At 43.4% G+C, this 23,663-nt stretch overlaps 1 protein-coding gene across 1 annotated transcript in view; it reads left to right on the top strand.

The window, feature by feature from the left end:
* Positions 1–23,352, top strand: part of LOC135203123 (integrin alpha-PS4-like) — a 158,694-nt gene extending 135,342 nt beyond the window's left edge. The window contains exon 23 of the mRNA XM_064232767.1: positions 23,230–23,352. Within this exon, the coding sequence (XP_064088837.1) occupies positions 23,230–23,331 (102 nt within the window). The 3' untranslated portion in view covers positions 23,332–23,352. The remainder of the gene's footprint in view (positions 1–23,229) is intronic.
* The last annotated feature ends 311 nt before the right edge of the window (positions 23,353–23,663 follow it).

Below are 23,663 nucleotides of genomic sequence, written 5' to 3' on the forward strand. Positions count from 1 at the left end.
TGTTAGCTTAACTATCCCCTCAATCCGAGGTTAAGACCGCGATTGTAGGGGAGAGATACGGATAGTTATTCCATCCCGCAGGAGAGAGAGATAAACCCGACCGCTCATGACTGACACCTACATGGTACTGGACTGCGTTGGTCTCAGGCTCTCAGCGAAAGCAGTCTCCGTTAGCCGTCTGGCCTTACTCTTCCAGAGTTGCCAGCTACTCCCTTTAATAAAGGAATCTTATATAATTATCGAACTTCAGGAATTTCTTATTAAAGCATATTTAAGCGAAACAAGACTTCGATAAATCTAGAAGCTAAGTAGGTGTTGTCTTAACAATCCCTTTAAGCGTAGTCCTTCCTAGGAAAGTCGTAGAAGGATACTGGTAATTGAGTTGCACAGCAAAGTAACTACGGTATGTGTTTATGATTTGACCGTATCGTATTCTTATCCAGCAGATACTCTACTACCCTCTACTATCTTCGTTCTTTTCGTTAATAGAACGATAGAAAGAGTATATACATATCCTTAAGGAAGGAAGTTAATCCAGGAACACTTTAAATCTTCTTGATTTCCTCATAAATCGCAGAAGAGACAGAATTCCTGTTCATCACTAAGGTTTACGGAAGGAAGTAGATATTTCTTATCCGCCATCATACCCAAACGTCGATGAGATTCTTAAGAAAAACTCCCAAAGCTCTTGCCTCCTCAAAACGAGGGAAGAGCATGGATGAAGGAGAGAGTCCGCATTGAGAGGAACTGCCTAACACAGGAGTCTTCTGAATAATGAAAAGGGGCTTCTCTTAGTATCAGAATCCTCTGACAAAAGCAATGGCCGCCTGTGCGACATCTTGCACATTTGCCAGGGGAAAGTTGCTCAAGTTAAAAAAAAACTCAAAGAGGAGTCTCGCGACTGACCTCTCTCTCAAATGAAGATTTTGGAATATTCTGACGCCTGGCGTCTGGATCCTTGCGCCTAGCGCCTGGCGTCTGGATAGTTCCACGCGCCTGGAATGTTCCGCATGCTAGAAAGGAGACTCGCTCCTGGAACGTTCCGCTTGCGTGGAAGGTCCCGTGCGCCCTGATAGTTCCGGGCGCCTCTAGTCTTGTTATACGAGCCTCTTGCCAGTAAACGTTCAATGGAAGCATCCTTCTGATTGCCACTCTACTATAAGGCTCCTCAGTCTAGCCGTCTGTTTTCTCTTTGAAGGCGCCTTGCGCCAAGAAAAAAGTTCTGGAGCGCGGCTCGCGCTCAGTTGCTGGAACGCGGCTCGCGTTTATCTGTATGAACGAGGCTCGCGCTAGTCTGTTGGAACGCGGCTCACGCTAGTCTGTTGGAACGCGGCTCGCTGCTGGCTGTTGGAACGTGGCTCGCGCTAGCTTGCTGGCTGGCTCTCAGCCTCTCGCTCAGTGTTCTCTTTGTTTTCAGAGAATGAGCCAGATCGTCCGAATTCCAAACATGTACATTCTTCGTCTTTTCGGATGTAAGATGAAGAAACGGAAGAAGAGACACACTTTTTAAAGGATGCCTTTCCAATGGCTATCCCTGGCAGTCTGGGACGTTTTACAGATGCTGCCGAGGGAACGCCCAATCGGTGGGGATTCTCCATAACCTCCGTAAGGCTTTCGACTTTCCTTCTCCTCTGGGCTTGTGAGCTTGGAAGAGGTCTAGGCCTGAGAGCGAGACAGAGCCGATCGGACGCACCCTCTACTAATTAGGACGCCTTTCCAATGGCGAACTTGGCAGTCTGGGACGTTCTACAGATCCTGCCGAGGGGACGGCTGATCGGTGGGGATTCTCCATAACCTCCGTAAGGCTTTTGACTTTCCTTCTCCTCTGGGTATGTGAGCTTGGAAGAGGTCTAGGCCTGGGAGCGAAACAGAGCCGATCAGAACGCACCCTCCACTGCACTGTGAACACTAAAATCACTTCTTACCTTTCAATAGCTCGTATTTTGAGCTACATTCCTTTGTCTTCAAATTGCAATATGAATTTGAAGATTCTGTGAAGTAAGAAGGAGATGAGGATACAACACTACTAGTATTGTTAATGCTCTAACTGCTCGTTAGTACAAGAGCTATAAAAACTTCTAAAGGAAGCGTAACTAATTCTATTCCTGACTTCCTCAAGAAGGAAGTTAGCTCAATCAATTCTAACATTTACTACACGTTATTATGAATAAATATTAAAATTTTCCTTCTTGCAAACTATGTGAGTGTCTACCGAAAAGTTTGGTAGTTACACGTAAACAATTCTTTGAAATTTTCGAAGCCAAAGTTATTAAAACAAATTAATATGCGTATGCCGAACCAAAGATCCAGTACTTCCCTGCAAAAGATAGCCCAGAAGATCGATGGCGATGAAATCCAAAAATCAAGTCAGGAGGAACTGCAAACGTTGTTTACATTCCAAGCGACAGAAAAAATATGAATAGAAAACGGGAATGGTTCCTAATCCTGCCACCCAGGGCAGGACGGTAGATCACCTGACCTACTGCAGCGTGTGCCGCGAAATTTGAATTTCTGTCGGGGACGACGGAGTCTTGGCTATGTATATATCTGACAGGTAAGTTGATTGTATGAAATTTAAGAATTTACTTGAGTTTAGAGGCCTTGATAATAGGGCCTCTTTGAAGATATTTTGTCTTCGTAGGGTTGCCAGGAATTTGGGGAATCCTACTTTGTTTTTTCTTGGAGGGAGACTGCCTGCCACCCTCAGCCTCCTTTCTTTTTGGGACTGGCATTGCTACCTGCATACAGGAAGCGACTTCTGGTTCTTGGCTGGCTGCCTCCATAGCTGGTGTTCCAGGCTCCCAAGAAGCCATTGCATCAGCTAAGGAGGGCGACTCCCCAAAAGAGGCATGCACATCAGCAAGGACAGACGTAAATTCCAAATTACTTACACCATGTCAAAACTGTATGCTTGCTTCTAAAGAAACTTGGATGGGCAACCATGTCCAAAGCTTGATGGCTGCCTCCAAAGAGGTTGATGCATCAGCCAAGGCTGAAGCTGCCTCCAAAGAGGCTGGTGCCCCAGCCAAAGCTGATGCTGCCTCCAAAGAGGCCGGTGCACCAGACAAGCTGATGCTGCCTCCGAAAAGGCCAGTGCTCCAGCCAAAGCTGATGCTGCCTCCGAAGAGGCCGGTGCACCAGCCGAAGCTGATGCTGCCTCTGAAGAAGCCAGTGCACCAGCCAAAGCTGATGCTGCCTCCAAAGAGGCCGGTGCACCAGCCAAAGCTGATGCTATTGAAGTTGTAGACATTTTAATTTGAGCTTTACCCAAGTTGTTTTTGCTGCTACTTTCTGTTACATGGGATTTTTTAGTTTTTCCGCCTGTTCTAAATGAATTTGAAGCAGTATTCGAATTAACTTTCCTCCTTCTCAATTGTTGTCTATTTGCAGCAACACTTGCAAAAGATACTCCTGGTCTTATATATTTGTTCAGTACTATTCTTCTGGCTTCTGCAAAAGTAACTTTCTCAAGGACTCTAGTATATTGTACTACTTCCTCATAAAGGAAAACATCACATGAGTTCGAGGATGACTGGTGTGCTTCCCCACAATGAATGCATTTTGGTTCAGCATGGCAATCCCCATGCTCAACTTCTCCACAATTTATACAAGTAGCAGGGTTTCCTTGCAACTTGGATCTACAGGACCCAATAATATGCCCATATTCCTGACAGTAAAAACACCTCCTGGGTCTCGGCACGTACTGTTTCACTTTATATCTGTACCAAGCTGCTTTAATAAAATTTGGTAACTTAGAAGAATTAAAGGTTAATAATAACTGTGGCATAGGACACCGTGCCCCGTTTACTTTCTTTTTCAGTCTTTCCACCTTCAATACCCCCTGATCTTTAAGTTCATCTTCCAGTTCCTCTTCAGGATGAATCATAAGGTGAGGAGCATATATAATTCCTTTGGTATGATTGTAGGTATCGTGTGGTTTACATTCACTCTGAACTCCTCCCAGTAAACTCAGAGATTTCAATTTCTCACTTTCTTCTACTGATCTAGTCTCTACCAAAAGCTTATTTCTACCATATGGCAATATCTTAGGTTCCCTCCCACAGCATTTTACAATATCCCTATGTACTTCAAAAATATTCATAACTTTATCCTCAATGTAATGGTTAGATATTTATCAAACTCATTAGGGACACATCCTCCAGATTCTTCTAATGATTTTCTTCCTACAAAATTTCTTCTCCCTTGATGGGGAGTATATGGTGCCAGTGTAACCACACTGGACTGAATAGTCCTTCCCATGTCTGGTTCCGTGCAATGGTCATCAGGATTTTGGGGTTTTAAGTTCCTCATAGAATGATATATAGCAAATTCGTCTAGGTTTTCCCCATACCCACCATGGAGCCACATTTAGAGGATGCAATTCCTTTACTGGGGCACCTAGGTGTACACCCTAGATATACACCCCACATCCAGTACCTTGGGGGTCATCAGTCCATCGAGATCAGGCCCAGCACCGAATGCAGGGTTTGACATAAAAGTTTCCCCTCGCTCGACCACGTTGGGTACTCCAGTTCTACAGGTGGAGAGGCATGCCGTCCCACTCCACCTCCTTCAAATTACAGAGAACAGTAAGAGCATGTCCAAATTCATGCTAAGGTCATCAACAAAATCCATCCGGACAGAGGAAGGAGAGAAATTGTGAAAATAGGAGGAGGTGATACAGAGTACCAGGATTAGTCAGGATGCTCTGAATTGACCTTAGTGGCATGGCAGTACCTACCGGGGTGAATAAATCACCCCACCACCATTGCTCAATTCTTCATTGCACCACGCAAGCCCCCCCCCACTACAGCAAAGTTCCTGGTCACAAGGGGGAGGGGGGAGGAGGCTACCTTCTTCTTCCTCGGCTGCGGGGCCTTGGAAGTCGAAGGGGAAGAGGCGGCTGCAGACGACGACGAAGACGACGACAATGAAGATGATGACACCTTCCTCTTCTTCCTCCTCTTCTTCGTTAGATTCCTCAGGACCACCATCAGGTCCTCTATCCAGGACGGAGCTGGAGCAGTTGCCGAAGCAACAGGGCCCAGCTGTACCTGTCCGGAAGGACCTGCGGTGGGGGGCAGCAACACCACAGGCTGGAGCGAAGATGGCAGGAACTGGTACAGGAGCGGCAGCAACAGGAACTGGTGACAGTGCAGGGGCCAGCGACATCACAGGTACTGGTGGCAGGTCGAGTGGGGAGCTCTTGGGACACCGAAAGTCAGGGGCTGGGGCGAGGGCAGCAAAACCAGGCAGCAGGGTGATCTCCCTCCTAGGCAATCCCGGTAGCGGAGCCTGGACTGCAGCTGTCGGGGTAACCGTGGCCACGTGCTGCATATACACCAGGTGGGGAGCAGCAGCATAGCCCGGCATCGACACCGTTGTTGTGGTCAACATCTCTGGACCATGGGTGACCGGCCTGGATCCACACGCTGCCAGGTGGTACAGTAGCCCCTGAATGCTCGGTGTGCCTAGAACCCCAAGTGAGTACCAGACCTGTCCGAGATCGCCACCTGCAGCAGGCATACCTGAGGAAGGAAAGGTCTGGTTAATGTGGGGGGGGGTGTTCCCGGTCACCCAGGGGAGGAAAGCTCCCCCCCCGAGCGAACGGAGGACCCCGAATACAACTGAATGCCGAGGTGTCTTGCCCCCTCCACTACACTCGACTGGTCAAGTGAAGAGAAGGACTGCGACAAGCCCCCCAAAGGGGAAGGAGCCATACGCGGGAGCTGAAATGGAGGAAGGAAAGAGGAAAATGTGTCTATAACCAGAGGAGCCGCTGGAGAGCCCTCTGATGACTCCTTGGCCAGCTTACACGCCTTCTTCCTCCCTCGTATCACTCCCACTGCTCCCCCCAACCACGATACACATAAATCACAAGTCTCAGTGCGAGAGCATTCGCGCCCTTGGCACCGAGTACACAAATCATGAGGGTCTACCTCAAAGAGAGACCTAAAGGCTCCACACCTACGGCCCTCCACACCAGGGCACAATCTGTGGCTGATTGGGGGGCGGGCAGAGCGGCAAAGAGCACATCTTGTTCTGATGGCGGCTGAAAGCAAAGTGGATCTTCACCTCCCAGTCAGGCAGGACTCCCGACTATCGGACAACCAGTTAACTACCGAACCTCCTTGTTCGAAGCTTACGACCCGTTCAAGCAGCCACTGATTACATTCCATATGTTAAAGGACAGAGGGTTTGTAATACGTGTCAGAACAATTCATTATTAACTTGTGCTTCCTCTCTTATTCATCAGTAGTCCAGCCACCTCTTTCCAACTTATCCATGATATTATTAATCAGTCAACCCTCTCCATACTGAGTTCTCAATCAAGTATGTTGCAAAGGCCATGCAAATGTTTTACCTCCACAGTCTGCTCCAAAACCACAGCAAAATCCTCATTCATCTCTTCACTGCATGACTCTTCTTATACATCCTGGCATTGACAACTGCATCTTCCAATAAAATCTGGAGTCTTGAACATCTAGTGTGACTTTTCTGTTACAATCAATACACTAATTTACATTACTACCCCAAAACATCACAGTTTTTAGAAGTAAATTGTATTTTTCCTAACTATACAAACCTGAGGTCCTTTACATAAGGAATTACTTTCGGCGTAGCAGGAATTACAGCTGCTAAATTCTTGAACGAGGTGGTTAGGCAGTAACTACCGTGTGGGAGGTGGGTAGGCTAGCCTGCCCAGATGTAAACACTCCACTTTGCCTTTTGGCCCAGGTTCAGATTGATTAGATTAGATTAGATTATAAAATTTTTGGCACATAGCCAAGCGCCGGAGCCGAGGGGCCATTCAGCGCATATATATCTTAAAAAAAAAAAAAAAAAAAAGTCAGTGTCACAAATAAACACACACACACAACTGATCTAACATACAAATCACTCATTCATAAAAACCAAACAAGAAACCTAAAACAATTAAAAGAAAATTGCAATTCGTAAAAAAGACCAATATTTTTTAAAAATGTCATAATTTGCTCTGCCTGAGCACCTTCACCTAAAATATCGGCAAGAGTCTTATTTGCCAGCAAACAAGCTCTACGTCTGTTTTCAAAATGAGGGCACTCCACCAAAATATGCACCACAGTCAAATCCACATGACAGGTGGAACAGCGAGGAACCTGCCTATCCGCTCCACTCGTCATTAGTTACCTGTGAGTATATTTAGTGGGGCCAATACGTAATCTAGCTAAAACTATCTCAGACCTTCTATCCATCCGGCAATGAGGCCAAGGATGAACAGAAGGCCTAATCGACTTTAATTTAAGATTATCTAAAGTAGACCAGTGGGCCTGCCACTGGTCTCTACAATAAAATCGAATGGTACTTTTAAAATCGCAAACAGGGACGCCCATGTTGGAAATGTGCCTAAGCCTAGTTGCAGCCTTAGCAGCAGCGTCGGCTCGCTCATTCCCAACAATTCCAACATGGGACGGAGCCCAACAAAACCTGACAGAAAAACCTCTTCTATTAATTAAAAGATAAAACGAATCTTGTACTTCTTGCACTAAAGGGTGGCAAGAGACTAGGCTTTTAAGAGAAGATAAAACACTCAAAGAGTCGGTAAAAATGGTAAAAACCTTGTTAGTACAAGAACTATAAAAAATATATTTAAGAGCAGTCAAAACTGCCAGCAGTTCAGCTGTAAAAACCCGAAAGAAAGTCTACCACTCAAAGCTAGCCTGGGCCGATACTAAGAGCTATGGCTAGGGTCTGGATGGAAGAGATAATGCCTACGTAAGGTATAGAAAGAAATGCATGCATGACATAAAACCAATGCAGGCTAGATCCCCTAACGAATAACAATCATAAAAAGGTCTAGAGACGCATAGAATAAAGGGAAGGTTCCAGGTATGGGAGACCGAGAACGAACCCGCCACGAGGCAGAACAATGTCGCCATGCTTCCGACCGAAATCCGTATTTATACCTAAAAAACGGCAAATACTGACTCAAGGAAGGAAAAAACTAAGCAGGAACCTTTCGGAATACTTAACTTAGCTGATGCGATGGCTGAGCGTTCCATAATGGCAGAAAATCCTCAAAAAGGGCACGAAAACACAGAGCAAGAAAAAATGTGGCGTCTCGTAGACCTCTAACTTTAAAGGATGGCCACCAGAGGCGCGGCAGTCACCTAAGCGTGGGTTGTAGTAGTAGTAGTTGCTGCCCCGTTCTGTGGGTCGGCTCTCTCCTTGTGGGATTTTGTTGTAGGAAATTTCTAATTGACAAGAAGTTCGTGGTAGTGGTCTCACTCGCCCTAGTGTTCATACCGACGCCCTCCTTGTGGGTGAGCGAGTCAGTTATACTGACCTTTTCTTTATTTTGTTTATTCTCTGGTATTTGTTAGATCATTTACCTAAGAAATAATGAATTAAAGGATTATTTCGCTGGGCGACACGAACCAATCGCCCAGAAATAGATTTTTCCTACGTCAAAATCCTTTTTAAGAGCAGTCAAAACTGCCAGCAGTTCAGCTGTAAAAACAGAGGAATTAGATGGAAGCTTCTTTTTAATTATATTATCACTAGTCACTACAGAGCAACCAACACCATCAGAACCCTTCGAGCCATCAGTATATATATGATGAGAATCACCATGTTCGGAAGCATGGTCCAAGAAACTTGCCCTCAACTGATCACCAGAATTGTTGCTCCTGCTGTCTCTAATTGGGCAGATCTCTAGGCATGGTCTATTCCATGGAGGAAACTTTGAGGGGGAAATTTCAGCAACTGCAGGAGGAAGTAATCCCACCTCCCTGGCAGAGCTGGCTTCGAACTTCAAGTGGCTTTAGCAGTCTCGGTCTATTTGGGGCTCTGTCAGTTGGTTCTCTAACGTACTTATAGTTAGGGTTTAGCTTTGACATAAGTATTCTTGATATGACTCTCAAGCCTAATTCCTCCCTACGGATAAATAGTGGGGGGAAACCTGACTCAACATATAGGCTTTCTACTGGTGAAGTTCTATAGGCTCCCGTACAAATACGTAAAGCCATATTATGGACAACATCTAATTTCTGCAGTGTTGTCTTGCACGCACAACCATAAACTTGGCAACCATAATCAATTTTGCTTAGGCATAAAACCTGGTACATCCTCAAAAGGGTGATTTGATCTGCCCCCCAATTAAAATTAGACACGACTTTAAGAATATTAAGTCGAAGCTTCACGTTACATACAACTTCATTAACATGTTGAATAAAAGTTAATTTCTTATCAAATGTAACACCTAGATACTTAATGCTATCTTCATAAGGTAAAATCGAATCATTTAAAAACAGCGTAGGGATCTCTTCCACTCTTCTTAATCGACAAAATCGTATAGCCTTGGTTTTTTCTGGTGAAAATTTGAACCCTTTAGCACTGGCCCATGATGTTGAAGCATTAATAGCAGTCTGGATCATTTGACAAGCTTCAACAGCTGTGGACTTACTACAGATTATTGCATAATCATCAGCAAAGGCCAGACCATGCACCCCGACAGGAACGTGTTCTAGTAGCCCGTTGACAGCTACAATAAAGAGTGTTGGACTAGGAACGCTTCCCTGAGGTAACCCTTCTTCTTGAGGGTAAGCAGAAGAAATGTAAGAGCCCACTCTTACTTTCAGGTAACGTTCTGACAAAAAATCAATAAAACAAATTACCCACAATACCCCACTCAACAAGTTGCATAAGGATACCCCCTCGCCAGGTAGTGTCGTAGGCTTTTTCTAGGTCAAAGAACACTGCAACAGTCTGGTTTTGCACAGCAAAAGCATTCTGTATCTCCCGAGTAAGGAAAACAAATCAAAAGGGTCAGAAGTACTTCTATTTTTCCTAAAGCCAAACTGCCGATTAGATAAAAGATTCTTTGAATCCAAATACCACACAAGTCGAGCATTGACCATCCTCTCATAAATCTTGCTAACACAACTGGTTAGAGCAATTGGCCTAAAGTTCTTAGGAAGGAAGGAATCTTTAAAAGGTTTTAAAACAGGTACAATAATCGATATCTTCCAAGACTCTGGTGAAGTTCCTGAAAGCCAAGAACTGTTTAAAATGTCTAAAAGAAATTGTTTTGTACTTCTAGGCAAATTAAAAATCATTGAGTACAGAATATCATCTTCCCCAGGAAGATAATGAGATTGCATGATCTAATTCTTTCATGGTGAAAGGAAGACTATATGACTCTGAATTTAAACTAACAGCAGGAACAACCGTGGTACCGTCCCTAATATTCCTGAATGCAGGAGAGTAATGTAGGGCACTAGATATATTGGAGAAATGCCTACCAAAGGTTTCTGCAACTTCTCCAGCATCAGATATGAGGAAGCCATCAATTTTCAATACAGGCAAGGGAGGTGGAGAAAATTTCCCTTGCAGCTTTCGGATTCTGTTCCAGACTAATGACATCGGCGAATCATATTTTAATTCACTTATATATCTGATAAACGATTCCCTCTTTGCTTGCTTAAATGTTTTCTTTTGCTTAGCAAGAGCTCTTTTATAGATAATTTTCTTGACCAAGCAAGGAAATCTACGATATCTCTTGTAGCAAGTTCTTGTTATCTTTCGGCTCAAGGCGCATGCATCACTCCACCAAGGTACTAGAGGACGACGAGGTTTACCAGAAGTTCGAGGAATAGACAGCATGGCACCACACACCAATATACTGATTAAATACTCATAAGCAGATGTTGGGCTCTGAAAATCTTTGATATCCTTGTCACTTCAAGTAGTTTTTTTTGAATAATCCCAGTCCAGCCTCCCATGACCTGCCATTTGGTAACAGGAATATGGACTATTTTTCATAACTTTAAGAGAATGGGCCAATGATCACTGCCATGATCATTCTGGTCTACTACCCACTGGTAATCTAACCTCAAAGACGAAGAGCAGATAGTGAGGTCAATGGCTGAGTCAGTACGTATTATGAAAAACATCATGTCTTGTAGGGAACCATCATTCATTAAAGTGATGTCATTTAAGTCATGCAGCTGTTCTATTATTAAACCCCACTGGTCGCAATTTGGCTCTCCCCAGGGGGTGTGCTTGGCATTAAAATCCCCCATCAAAATGAAGGGTTTAGGAAGCTGGTCTATCAATGTCTGTAGATCGTTTAATTCTAGCTGACGAGGATTACCCTGCGCATCCTGCAATCTACTTTCTAATGATGGATCTAGGTATAAAGAACAAATAGTGATCCATTTATAATTGAAAATTTGAACTGCACAAGCCTGCAACACAGTGTTCAATTGAACAACCCTATGATTAACAGACTTGCGGACTATGATGCCTGTGCCTCCCTGAGCACGTACACCTATCAGGGGTGGAGACCTATGGCATGAATAATTAAAACCCAAGTTGGGAGTGTTCTCTCCCAACTTTGTCTCCTGAAGACACATTGCAGATAGATCGTGATCCCTAAACAGAACCCGAACTTGCTCTCTATTTGGTATAAAGCCACGGAAGTTTCACTGCATGAGAGCCATTATTCAGAGGAAGGGATCTTAAAATTCCCTACTAATTTAGGAATCTGTGTCCTGGTGAGAGAGATCTTATCAGTTTTACCAGTACTATTTGACCTAGATCTAGGTGTTACAGATCTTTTAGAAGATGGGCTTTCACTTGCCCTTTCAGTTTTACTTTTGTTTTTTCTATGATTGCTGAGTGACCGTGAATGAGGCGAAGAGGGAGAAAGGGCCCTCTTCTGACGAATAAAGAGGGCCTCCATCTCCCCACCGTCATCTCCACGATGCACTGTAACGTCAAGATCAGGTGAGGGCTCAATGTCAGGCAATGTCCCTGACAGAGAGAAGTCGTCAACAAATTGAGACCTGGCTTACCCTTGAAACAACAGGATCCCCTGGCTTGACCAGAGTCTCTGCAACATGGGATACCCCACCAGGGGGGGCATGGGAAGCCCCACCAGGGAGGGCATGGGAAGCCCCACCAGGGGGGGCATGGGAGGCCCCACCAGGGGGGGCATGGGAGGCCCCACCAGGGGGGGCATGGGAGGCCCCACCAGGGGGGGCACGGGAGGCCCCACCAGGGGGGACACAGGAGGCCCCACCAGGGGGGACACGGGAGGCCCCACCAGGGGGGGCACGGGAGGTCCCACCAGGGGGGGCACGGGAGGTCCCACCAGGGGGGGCACGGGGTACCCCACTAGAGGGGGTGTGGAAAACCCCATCAGCGGGGCACCGGGGAGCCCCACCAGAAGGGGCACCAGAAGAGGCAGTATTTAATTGTTGAGCTTTCAAGGCATCCGAATAAGTTTTCCTGCCCAACAGCTTCTTGGCCTGTCCCACACTGATGTGTTTGTCAAGAGATTTTATTAATGCATCTTGTTCTTTCTTGAATGCACTACATTTCTTATCACGGGCTCGATGTTCACCCTTACAGTTTACACAAATTACTGGTCCAGAACATTCCTCGTGCTCAGGCTGGCCACACGATTCACAGAGTTTATTTCTGGTGCAAACGTTAGAGGAGTGTCCAAAGCCAAAACATTTAAAGCACTGGAGCACTCTCGGTCTATAAGGACGAACTTTCATGATTTCACTATCAAGAATAACTTCAGATGGCAGAGAAGAACTTTTAAATGTTAAAATAAGCATCGATGAGCGGGGCACTTTAAAAACCTTCCAAACCACGTCTGGACACATTTCCAAAATTTCCTCCTCATCCATTTCATGTAGATCTTCATTAAATATAACACCCTTCACATAACTAAAATTATAGTGAGGTTTTACCTCTTTTATCATACCCTCAGGATCAAGCTTCAAATTTAGGAGCATTATTGATTGAATATCTGTCTTGGTATGTACTAAAAAACTATTACGCCCAAAGCGAGTTAATTCAGGACTCCCAACATTGCCGATCTTCTGGCTTACCAACCTCTTCACTTTGAAGAGGTTGCCTCTCTCACCATGCGTTGTAATAATTAACCACTTAGCTGGGTCTGGTGATCTGGAGGTTTTACTTATTTTACTAGTATCTTTAGTTTCATTAGGTGGTCTATAAATCTCAAGATACCTAGGGACCTCTTTTGCCTCTACAAGTCCAACACTCAATGAATCTGATCTGAACTCTCTGTAGGCTTTGTGAGCTTCCAATTAGTTATTGAAAAATACCCAGAATTCAAAAAAACCATAATTTTTGCCAAGTCTATTCCTTACTTCTTTTACTTTACCAAATTTACAAAATTCATTAAATACTGTTTCATAATTCCAGTCTAAAGGGACTGATTTCACATATAAAATGCTTGTAACAAGGAGGTCCTTTGAAAAAGGCTCCAAAGTTACAATGGAGGAATTACCAGAATTTTCCATGTCCTTATCCTTGCCTAAGTCGTCAACAGAAGGGTTTAATGTCTCCATAAGACGTAGAATTGATGATTCGTCCAGGTAGCCCCCCACCCACCATGGAGCCACATTTAGAGGACAGTGTTATCCCATACAGGACTGCCCTAGGGGTACCACCCAGATATACACCCCACCCTCAGTGCTTAAGGCGTCATGATGTCCGTCGAGATCAGACCCAGCACTAAGAGCAGAGTTTGACATATAAACTTTCCCCTCGCTCGACCACGTTAGGTACTAGAGTTCTACGGGTGAGCTGCCATGCCAACCAACCTCACCCTCCATCAAATCCAATGAACAAGTCCAAATCATGTCCAAAACCAATCCAAAAGTCATCAACATAAAATCCGTACCTTATAGGGGGAGGAAGCAGAAGGATGAAAAGTTTTAGTAAAAGGAAAAGGGCTGACTCATTTAGTTGGATCAACAGCTAGGCACCAAGGTCCAGCGAGAAAGCAGTTCCCACCAGGCATCAGGGCCCAGCTGCTGAACCCTAAGCCCCCCATCCTCGGCAAGGCTTCAGCATCTGGGGGGAGGTTCAGATTGAGGGGTGGCATGAGGTGGGCATGTATGTAAAGGACCTCAGGTTTGTATAGTTAGGAAAAATACAATTTACTTCCAAAAATTGTGATTTGTTCCTACACGATATACAAACCCTCAGTCTTTACATAAGGAAGATTCACTGATTGGTGGGAGGAATATGAGTGAGCCTCTAGAACGGACTGGAGTTCTACACACCTAGGCTGCTACTCCTGGTCGTAAGAGCGAGGAGGAGTGCCCTGCCTCTGACAACTTGGAGTATAGGAGCTGCATGATCAAGAGTCAGACTTCTGGGCCTTTTTGAAATGAGTGAAGAATCATAGCTCATCCAAAAATGGGCTGTGAAGAATATTAGAATCAGAGGCATTAATGCAAAGTTCTGGGAAAGGTTTGCATTATTGCCAGTCTGCTTCCTCCTCTTGCTAGAGGAAGGAGCGAGATTGCTTCTATGATTCTGATAAGAAAACATAAAAAAGATGCTTTATGTATAAACTTACCGCATCAATCGTCCAGCCAGCTAGTGTAAGTTCGAGTCCTATCCTCAACCCGAAGGAAGAGGAGTGGAAGGACGAGGTGGGGAAGGTGGAGAGGCCAGTCACTCTCGCATCCTTCTTACCTCTAGAACTGCACACCATAGGCGAGATGCAACTTGTCCTCTTGAGGGAGCTGGATAAGCATACAACCTGCAAGCATCCACCACTGGTCCAAGGAAATGAGGTTCTTAGGACCTGTGGGCAGGCCCGAAGGGAAAGATAAATATGGTCACAATGACCTTATCTATCTTCCTGTCCGACATATTCTTCGGAGTGATGATATGTATCCATCCACTGGACTATCCAACTGCAGAGAAGTCTCTAACGGTTTCATAATAATCTGAGAAAGATGTGTCATCAGACACTTCTGCAATAGCAGTCTGCGGCAGATAAAGACACCGACAATCCATGGAGGGTGCTGATCCTTATGGGTACCGCAACATGCCAATAGGACAAAGTAATGACTGATCTGGATCAACCAATACAAAGTCCACAGCGTAGCTCATGCCGAACTCAGACTCTTCAACAGCTGTCGACTGACTGCGCTTGGTGTGAGGCGAGCAGTCATGCATCCGAGACGTAGACACATGACACTCGCCTTTTTAAGGGTTATGCCGAGAAACCATGCAAATCTTCCATCTCTTTCGCCACTGATGTTGGGAGACGAGATGATGATTCTCTCAAGGCATGTGCCCATCAGAAGAGTGTCAATTGCCTTCTAAGAGACCAAAGTCCCTGATGGCAAGACAGAAGTTCTCATAGTATTTGAATCTCAACTAAGGAGAAACAATACTATACGCAAGTGAAAGGCTAAGGTGAATGCGGACCTACGTCTTCACAGCTGAATCGAGAGAAGTTAACTCTCAAAATTCTGAACGTAGAAAAAGACTCGTCGATGAAACCAACCAGTGAAGATGGCTTTAATCCCTGTTGTTTTACAGTGAACTGAAAACACTAAACTGCTATTTCATTGCTGTTCAGTGAGAAGTTGGAGTTTGCAATGAAAGCTGAGCACCTTTCAGAAATGAAAACACAGGGATTGTACTGCCTGAAGAACCACTTTTTATGGGCTGGATCAAGGACATTTCTATTACTTTGGAAGCAGAGCTGGCAGGGCGGGAAACAAGCGAAGTCTTCCGTTATTCATCTAAAATATGGGGTGAACAAAGATTAATTGAACACCTATGAATTACGAGATATATTTAGAAGACAAACTCAGATTGACTGAAGAAATCATTCTGCATCATCGCAGTGGCAGGTGCGATGAAGCGGAAGACTAGGCTACAAACTTCTGTTACCATGAGGTAAACAGAAAGATGATAACGTGTCTAGTGAGATATCTCTAGTCTGAAAATTCTCGCAACAGCAAAAGGCGATGCAGGAGAGATGGTCATACACGTATGTGAGAATTCCAGCCAACCAGGGACCTAAGTCTGTGATTGCCGGGCAGAGATTCGATTCGGTAGTTAATCATCGCTCACTTGTCATCCTGAGTTGCCAGGTAATCCATTCCATGAAGGAATGCGTTCGGCTAGAACTATCAAGCGCCAGAAAAATACGCTCGAGCATTTGCATTTTAACCAAAATGGGAGGGAAGAAAACCGTCCTATTCGGTGAATGTAAACGCTGCGGTGTTGTTGTAAACAATACCAATAGTATCTCAAAATCGAAACCAGTAACTCTTGGGAGGTGTGGTGAAATTATATCCTCCGATTGCTCAAAATGGTCCACATCACAATTTTCTTTAAGAAGGCAACAACGGTAGGAATTTTAGGCACTGGAATTTTATTACAAACCAGAAATCAACTCGTATTTACCTTAAATCTCGATGGTAGTCGACAAACGCAGAGACAAGAACTAACCCAGCATTCTTATATAACCCCTATACACATTTAGCCAAACATGCAAATTAACTTATACTTAGCTGGTTCGTCGTCTTGAGGAAGATAAGTACACTTAATTACATAGTATAACCAATACAGAATAGCAGTGCTAGCCACTATTAGGATCCAAGAATGTCCCCTTAACCCTTTAACACCGATTGGACGTATTAAAAGTCTACTAAAATTGTCGGTCATATGCCAATTGGACGTATGGTACGTGGACAAAAAAAAGTTTTTTTTAAAATTCGTAGAAAATTAGTTATAGGCCTACTAGGCAAAAACTTTTGAATCATGCGCCTTGGGGGATGCCGGGAGTTCACGGGTCAAGCTGTTTTGTTTACCAGCGTGACCCAGGTGCGAATGCGCGAAATGCCGCCTCCTCGCATCAGCGATGCGTCGTCCGAGAGCGATCTTTTGCTGCAATCGTGTTTTGCCGAACTTTTGCGAGTTTGAGTATTTGTGGTGGTACAAGACGTACGTAGAGATGTCTCAACGACGTATGGAGCACGAAAGGTGCGTTTTACCCCTCAGGAGGGGTCGTGACAGACGTATTTTGGACTTGGATGCTGGCAAAGGACCAAGTACCCAAGATGACCTCGCGCCTCAACGCCGTTCCGTGCGGCCTCGTGTGGACGAAAGTGTTCAAGGACCACAACGTGTGTCTCGTGTGCCTTTAGTAACCCCTAGGAAGCATTGGGGTGTCCTTAGGGGCATTCGTAGGCATTTGGGAGGCCTCAAACCAAAGGACATTGACGATTACTTATTAGAGCTCGATCGGCAGCATGTCGCAAGTCCCCATTTTGATGGCGGTTGGTCATCTAGTGACGAGGACATCACTCCTGATGTTAGTGATGATGAATATTTGCCCCCAATGTCCGTTCGAGGGTCACATCCCGAAAGTGAGCTCAAATTTAGTGGTTTTAGTGCGTATGAGGGGGAATCTGAGGAGGAGGAGGAGGAGGAGGAGGAGGAGGAGGAGGAGGAGGAGGAGGAGGAGGAGGAGGAGGAGGAGATAACGTCGTCTAGTTTTGTCGCCAATGACGACACAGAAAGCAAGGGCCTAAGTGAGGGAGATGGGCCAGTGGGGGGTTTCAAGTGCGAAACCGTGCCCGAGCACGCCAGCCAAGGTGAAGGTCGGTTGTCCGAGAGCGATGACGGCTGGTCGGAGGACCCCACCCCACCCAACATGCACCCATTCATGGCAGCACCTGGGCTCACCGTACCTGTTCCTCTCACGGCTTTGGGGTTCATTCAGCAATTCCTTACGCGGGAATTGCTGGAATACCTGGTAGCAGAGACGGCGGACTACGCTCGGTACTGCCGTGACGAACTACGGACGACATTGTCGTATCGTTGGCAGGGCTGCAACCTCACCGACATGGCGCATTTTTTGGTGCTCCACATTTTTTCTGGTATGATGCCTGCTGCTGACGTCAGGCAATATTGGAGGCGGAATTTTTTTTAAGTACGCCCAATGTGCCATGCGTTATGCCCTGTGATAGTTTCCTGGCATTGGACAGGTATTTCAACGCTTCAACCGAAGGCCCATACCCCAGAATAACCCCGATCGCCTCATCTTAGTCCGCCCAGTGTTGGAGTACATTCGTGAACTGTGCAAAATTCTCGTGGTTCCTGGCAAGAACCTTTCTTTGGATGAGGGGATGATGCCTTACAAAGGACGTCTTAGCATTAAAGTGTATAACCCCAAGAAGCCGAAGAAATATGGAGTGAAACTATTTTTTATTATGGAGTCCAACACTGGATACTTCGTGGACTTCTCGGTGTATTCCAGGGTCTTCTCCACGTTGCGTGACACTGTGTTCAGTCTTGTGGATCGTTTCCGTAACCAGGGATACCACCTGTTTATGGATAATTATTATAACTCCGTATCCCTGGCCCAGGAACTGTATGAAGCAGGTGTGCACATCAGTGGTACCCTTCGATTGGTGCGTGGGGCCCCGAATGTCCTCAAGAGGTTCGCTAGCCAGCCGCAATATCTGGCAAGAGGAGAGACAGAGTGGCGGCGGAAGGGAGCTGTCTTCGTCATCTGTTGGAAGGGGGTCCGACTCGTCCCCATGATTACGACGAGTCATGAACCCATCCAAGAGGAGATCGTCCAGCGGAAGAAGACAAGTCAGCAGGGCCGAGTTATGTATAAGGAGTTTCGTGTCGAGCGGCCTACCGTCATTGGGTACTACAATAGGCACATGGGAGGAGTTGATCTCTTTGATCAACTCATCCAGTATTATCCCTTCGCCAGGAGAACCAGGAGGTGGACACAGAATCTCCTCAAATACATTCTTCAGTTGGCCCTCCAGAAGGCCTACATCCTCTACTGTGGGTACTACAATCCAGATCTCTGGAGGTTGTCCCACATCCAGTTTCTCGAGGTAGCCGGGAATGCCCTCATCAACTTTAATCCCGATGAGTGGCCTTCCATCACTGGCCCCCTGCCCCTAGAGGAAAGGGCAGATGTTAGGAGGGCCAACTTCGGTCATCCTGCTCCTACCGCTGCTGCCGGCGCCTCCCCTGCTGCCGACGCCCTTGCTGCCGCCGCCCCTGCTACCGATGCCCCTGCTGCCGCCACTCCTGCTGCCGCCGCCCTCGATGATCCCGCCCCCACTCAGATGACTTTTCGTCGGATAGCAGACCCTTCGTCGGATAGCGGACCCTGTGTGTCGGCTGCAGCCAGGGGATCACACACTGTAGCTCCTACAAGGGCGCAGGCAGAAATGGTGCCGGGTATGCCATATGAATGGCAGAAGGACACACACCCGGTTCTTCTGTCGCACCTGCAAAATAGCTCTTTGCAGGTTCGGGGAGTGTGGCCGCAAGTACCACAATGCAGTCGTATATTGGAGTGCGCCTGAGGTACCAACAGCGGAGGGTGCAGCGGGCCGCCGAAGGGCGGCAGCCCATCAGCAGTAAGGGCGCGCGTCTCCCTCCTCCACCTGTACCTCGTCATGTCGAGAGAAAAAAAATGCAAGACTCTTCAATGGAGGAGGGAGAAAACAAGAATAGTACTAAGAGTTAGGATTACGAGTAAGTATTCTGCATTTATTTTATATATATTACAAGTTTTATATATCGGTATCTATTGATGTATTTCAAATGCAATTTCATTTTATGCAAAAAGAAAAGTTTCACCTGCATTCCTTTTAGTTATGTATTCGTACCAGAATAGAAAAATTTAATGTAATATATATATAATATATATATATATATATATATATATATATATATATATATATATATATATATATACATATACACATACATACATACTATTTACATATAAATAAATATATATATATATATATATATATATATATATATATATATATATATATATATATATATATATAAATATATATATATATATATTGGTATTTTTGGGTAAGCAAAAAATCTAACATTCTAGTAATATTCAATCATTTATCTTCATTTTGAAACAAATTCGAAGCCTCTAGCACAATATTTCGATTTATGGTGAATTTTTTAATAAACTTTTTCCTTACCTCCGCGCACGGATTCTCCGCCGCAAATCTCCGAAATGCTTACGTCACATTCTCATAATATTTGCTCCGTTTCATATTAGCCATTATATAGAGTTTTATATATGAAAATGTGCACAATTTCATGTAGAATACAACAAAAAATTATTGAAGGTTGTAGCTTTTCTTACTTTCGAAATATTTGCATATAAATCACGATAAATAGAAAAAAATACCACTGTTAGTCTGTAAAATAAGGGAAAAATGATTAAAGTAATAAGGATACTCCTCTCACACCTAAGGGCACCACCCTCCGAAGTGAGAGGAGATCCCCCAAACACCAACACCACACGTCCCCTCTTCTACCTTTGTCAGTTAGTAAGTGAAAGGATGAAGGAGAAGAGAAATTACCATAAAAACAAAACAAGGACAAACCTCTGAAGTTCCCCTCGGTAATTCCCAAGCATAAGCGTAATTTTCGGATGAATACATGTCTCGTTACAGGATCAATATCACTCACGTTAAATACATATCTCGTCCTCACGTAAAAGTGCGGAAGAATATAAATAATATGTTGGCATACCTTTGCCGCCGACTCTTAACACAAGTAGAAAGGTGGCTATAAAGGCTATCACAAAAAGTGGGTTTGTATATTAATTGAATTTAATAATATCAAACACCGTATTTACATATTCATTTAAAAACAAAAATAAACAAAAAAGATCCCACCGGGAAAAATTATCAACGACCAGTCAGCAGGAGCTCACAAACACGTCTTCATCGGAAGACGGCCGAAAGCAAAGTGGAGTGTTTACATCCGGGCAGGCTAGCCTGCCTGCCACACGGTAGTTACTGCCTAACCACCTTGTTCAAGAATTTAACGGCCGTAATTCCAGCTACGCCGAAAGTAATTCCTTATGTAAAGGACCAAGGGTTTGTATATTGTGTAGGAACAAATGACCATATCACTTAGTACAAGGTTACTTTCCAGAAAGGGCTTTCTCCTGTTTCCATTCAAATCACTACATATGGCTTCCCATCTTGCTTGGATTGATTTTCAATCCACTTTTCATTAACCTCCTTTACTATTTAAAAATTTTAAGACCTCTTTGATTCTTTTGTGAAAAGCATGTTATCTACATACTACAGCTCCTAGGGAGCCTCCCTTTCTGCATTCCTTTGATGATTCCTCTATTGCTGTAGTAAACAACAAGGGTTTCAGAACTGATCTTGAAGGACAAAGTAATTTACAGTATTAAGTCTTCTGACTCAATACCAGAATTTAGAGAATACTGAATATCACCTTCAATTAAACAGAAATTGGTCAGAATCCTCAACATTTACTTTTTATCCACTCATTAAATTTCTAAACTGTAATTTATTCATTAACCCTCTGAGGTTCTGATGACATCAAATGACAATACGTATGCCAATTTCATTACAATGACAGTCATCAACACCCACAAAAAAAAAAAAAAAAAATTAAATCAGTCATATATAGTCTGATGTTAAGTGCCATTGCTGTTATGTCTGGAAGGTAATTTGGAGGGATTACCTTATAAATAGGTTAATTCAAAGGAAACTATCACTAAACCAGTTCTAAATAAAAAAAATTTCAGAAATTGCCTATTTTTTCTTCTGGTCTTTATATGCAATGGCAAACATAAATAACAATAATATATAGTACTGTTCAACTGAAGGAGAAATTTATACTCTTTGACTGCAAACAGCTTTCAAAAATTTCCATCATGTTTTTCTTAACATTTACAAATTTCTGTTCTCTTAATAATGCAGTGCATTACTATGTATAATTTTGTTGTTTTATCATTTTGAAACATAACAAAAATCACGAGGAATAAGCCAGAATCAATCTATTATGAAGAACCTTTGGCTCAGCCTCATTGTAGCAGTAAATGTTAACCCAAAAGTGGTCAGACTACTCAATAATCAACATATTCATCATTATCACCATCATTATCATAAACAAATTCTCCTAACTTGCATACCTCTATTTCCACTCTAGAAGTAGAGTTCTGATATACTAGTACTTGCATGACACTTTCAACACCTTCTAAAGATCTGCATCATCATATTTAACCTATTCCTTTGTCTTTGGTATTTCTCTAGTAGTTGGTCTTATTGGAAAGACTGTTGTTACCCTTCCTGGCATGTTCTTCTGGTAAATTCTCCCATCTCATTTATATTGTGGTCCAGCAATCTTTTTCCACTGTACTTCTCACACTATATGTGCATGTCCTTTCCTTTGAGTGTTACTGTTGTAAAATGCTTTTGCCACATCTCTGGTTCTTTTTCTCATTTACATGTTACTGTGTAAACTACTTTCTCCACATTTCTGGTTCTTTCTCATTTACAATGTTTTCACATACTGAACTGTAATCAACTCTGCAGTGACTGGCTATTTCCCCAACTGCTTTAGGAAAATGTTATATGCCTAATGATCAAGAGCCTTACCATTAGTATTCATCTTCCTTAGAACTCTACTAATCTCTCAAGCCAATGCATTCTCCACTGGTTCTCTTGTCATATAAACATCGTTCTGCTCATAACCATTCTAATTTTATTCCTTCAGTGGCCTCTCAATGTATGTTCTTCATCATTCCATTTTTTACTTTCACAGAGTTTTCCCTTTTCATCTCTTATATACTTTATCTTTTTGCATCTTTTACATCTTTCCTCATTCACTACAAGCATCATACTGCTTCTCTCTGCTATGTTGCAATTCAGATTTAACTCTACCTACATTTTCCTCTTTCCACTTGCCCCAGTCTCCTCTTCTTCCTCATCTACTTTATGAAGACCTCTCCTCTTCCTAGCCTAGCCTCTACCAGAATTTAAAGGGACTTTCTTCTTTTAATATGTACCCTTGTACCACCATATTAGTCTGAGTGTGTGCGCCCACTTTCCACGTTTGTTTCTGTATTTATTAACAAGGCAGCATGAGAGCATATAAATACATAACATGCTTTTAGTAACAGATATAGAATTGGCTTCATTTGTACCAGCATTCAGTACTGTATTATATTTACCATTGTACCAGTATCAGGTACAAATGTTGCCATTTGTATATGTACTATTTTGCATACCAGTATCTAATATCTTGACATAACTAAATCAATAAGTTTGACTACTAATATATATATATATATATATATATATATATATATATATATATATATATATATATATATATATATATATATATATAGTAACACCATTGTGGAGATTTTATTCATGATGTTACTTTCATGTTTCCAACATGTTATTTTAAAAAATTCCTTTTGATTAATCTTCAGTCAAGTAATCTCTGAATATCTAGGGTATGTCTGAGTTTATTAAAGAAAGCTATTACAGTACTTATCAAGAAATGAAAATAACTTAATGTTCTATCTTATACTCCAAACAGTTTGGGTTCTTCCGACGCAAAAAGCAAGAGGAGATGAAGGCGCACAGAGCTCATGTGGAATCACAATCAGGGTATGGAGCTACAACAAACGGTGACAAATAAAGCAAAAAAAAAAAAAAAAAACTGTGCAATACATGTGCTGTAACCAATATGTATTACTTGTCCTGCACACTGGTTAATATTTCCAAAGGTAGTGCACTGCCTTCCATAGAGTTTGCATGGTTCACTGTAAGCACAACTAAGTCTCTTTGTTGTACCATTTCAGTGGCAAGTTGAATTACTTTCCACCTCTTACTATTCATATTACTTTCTCCTCACATCTGATTCTCTCTACTTCCTCAGAGTCCTATATATATATATATATATATATATATATATATATATATATACTATATATATATATATATATATTATATATATATATACATATACAT

Source organism: Macrobrachium nipponense, chromosome 33, assembly GCF_015104395.2.
Source record: "Macrobrachium nipponense isolate FS-2020 chromosome 33, ASM1510439v2, whole genome shotgun sequence".
Taxonomy (NCBI): Eukaryota; Metazoa; Arthropoda; class Malacostraca; order Decapoda; family Palaemonidae; genus Macrobrachium; species Macrobrachium nipponense.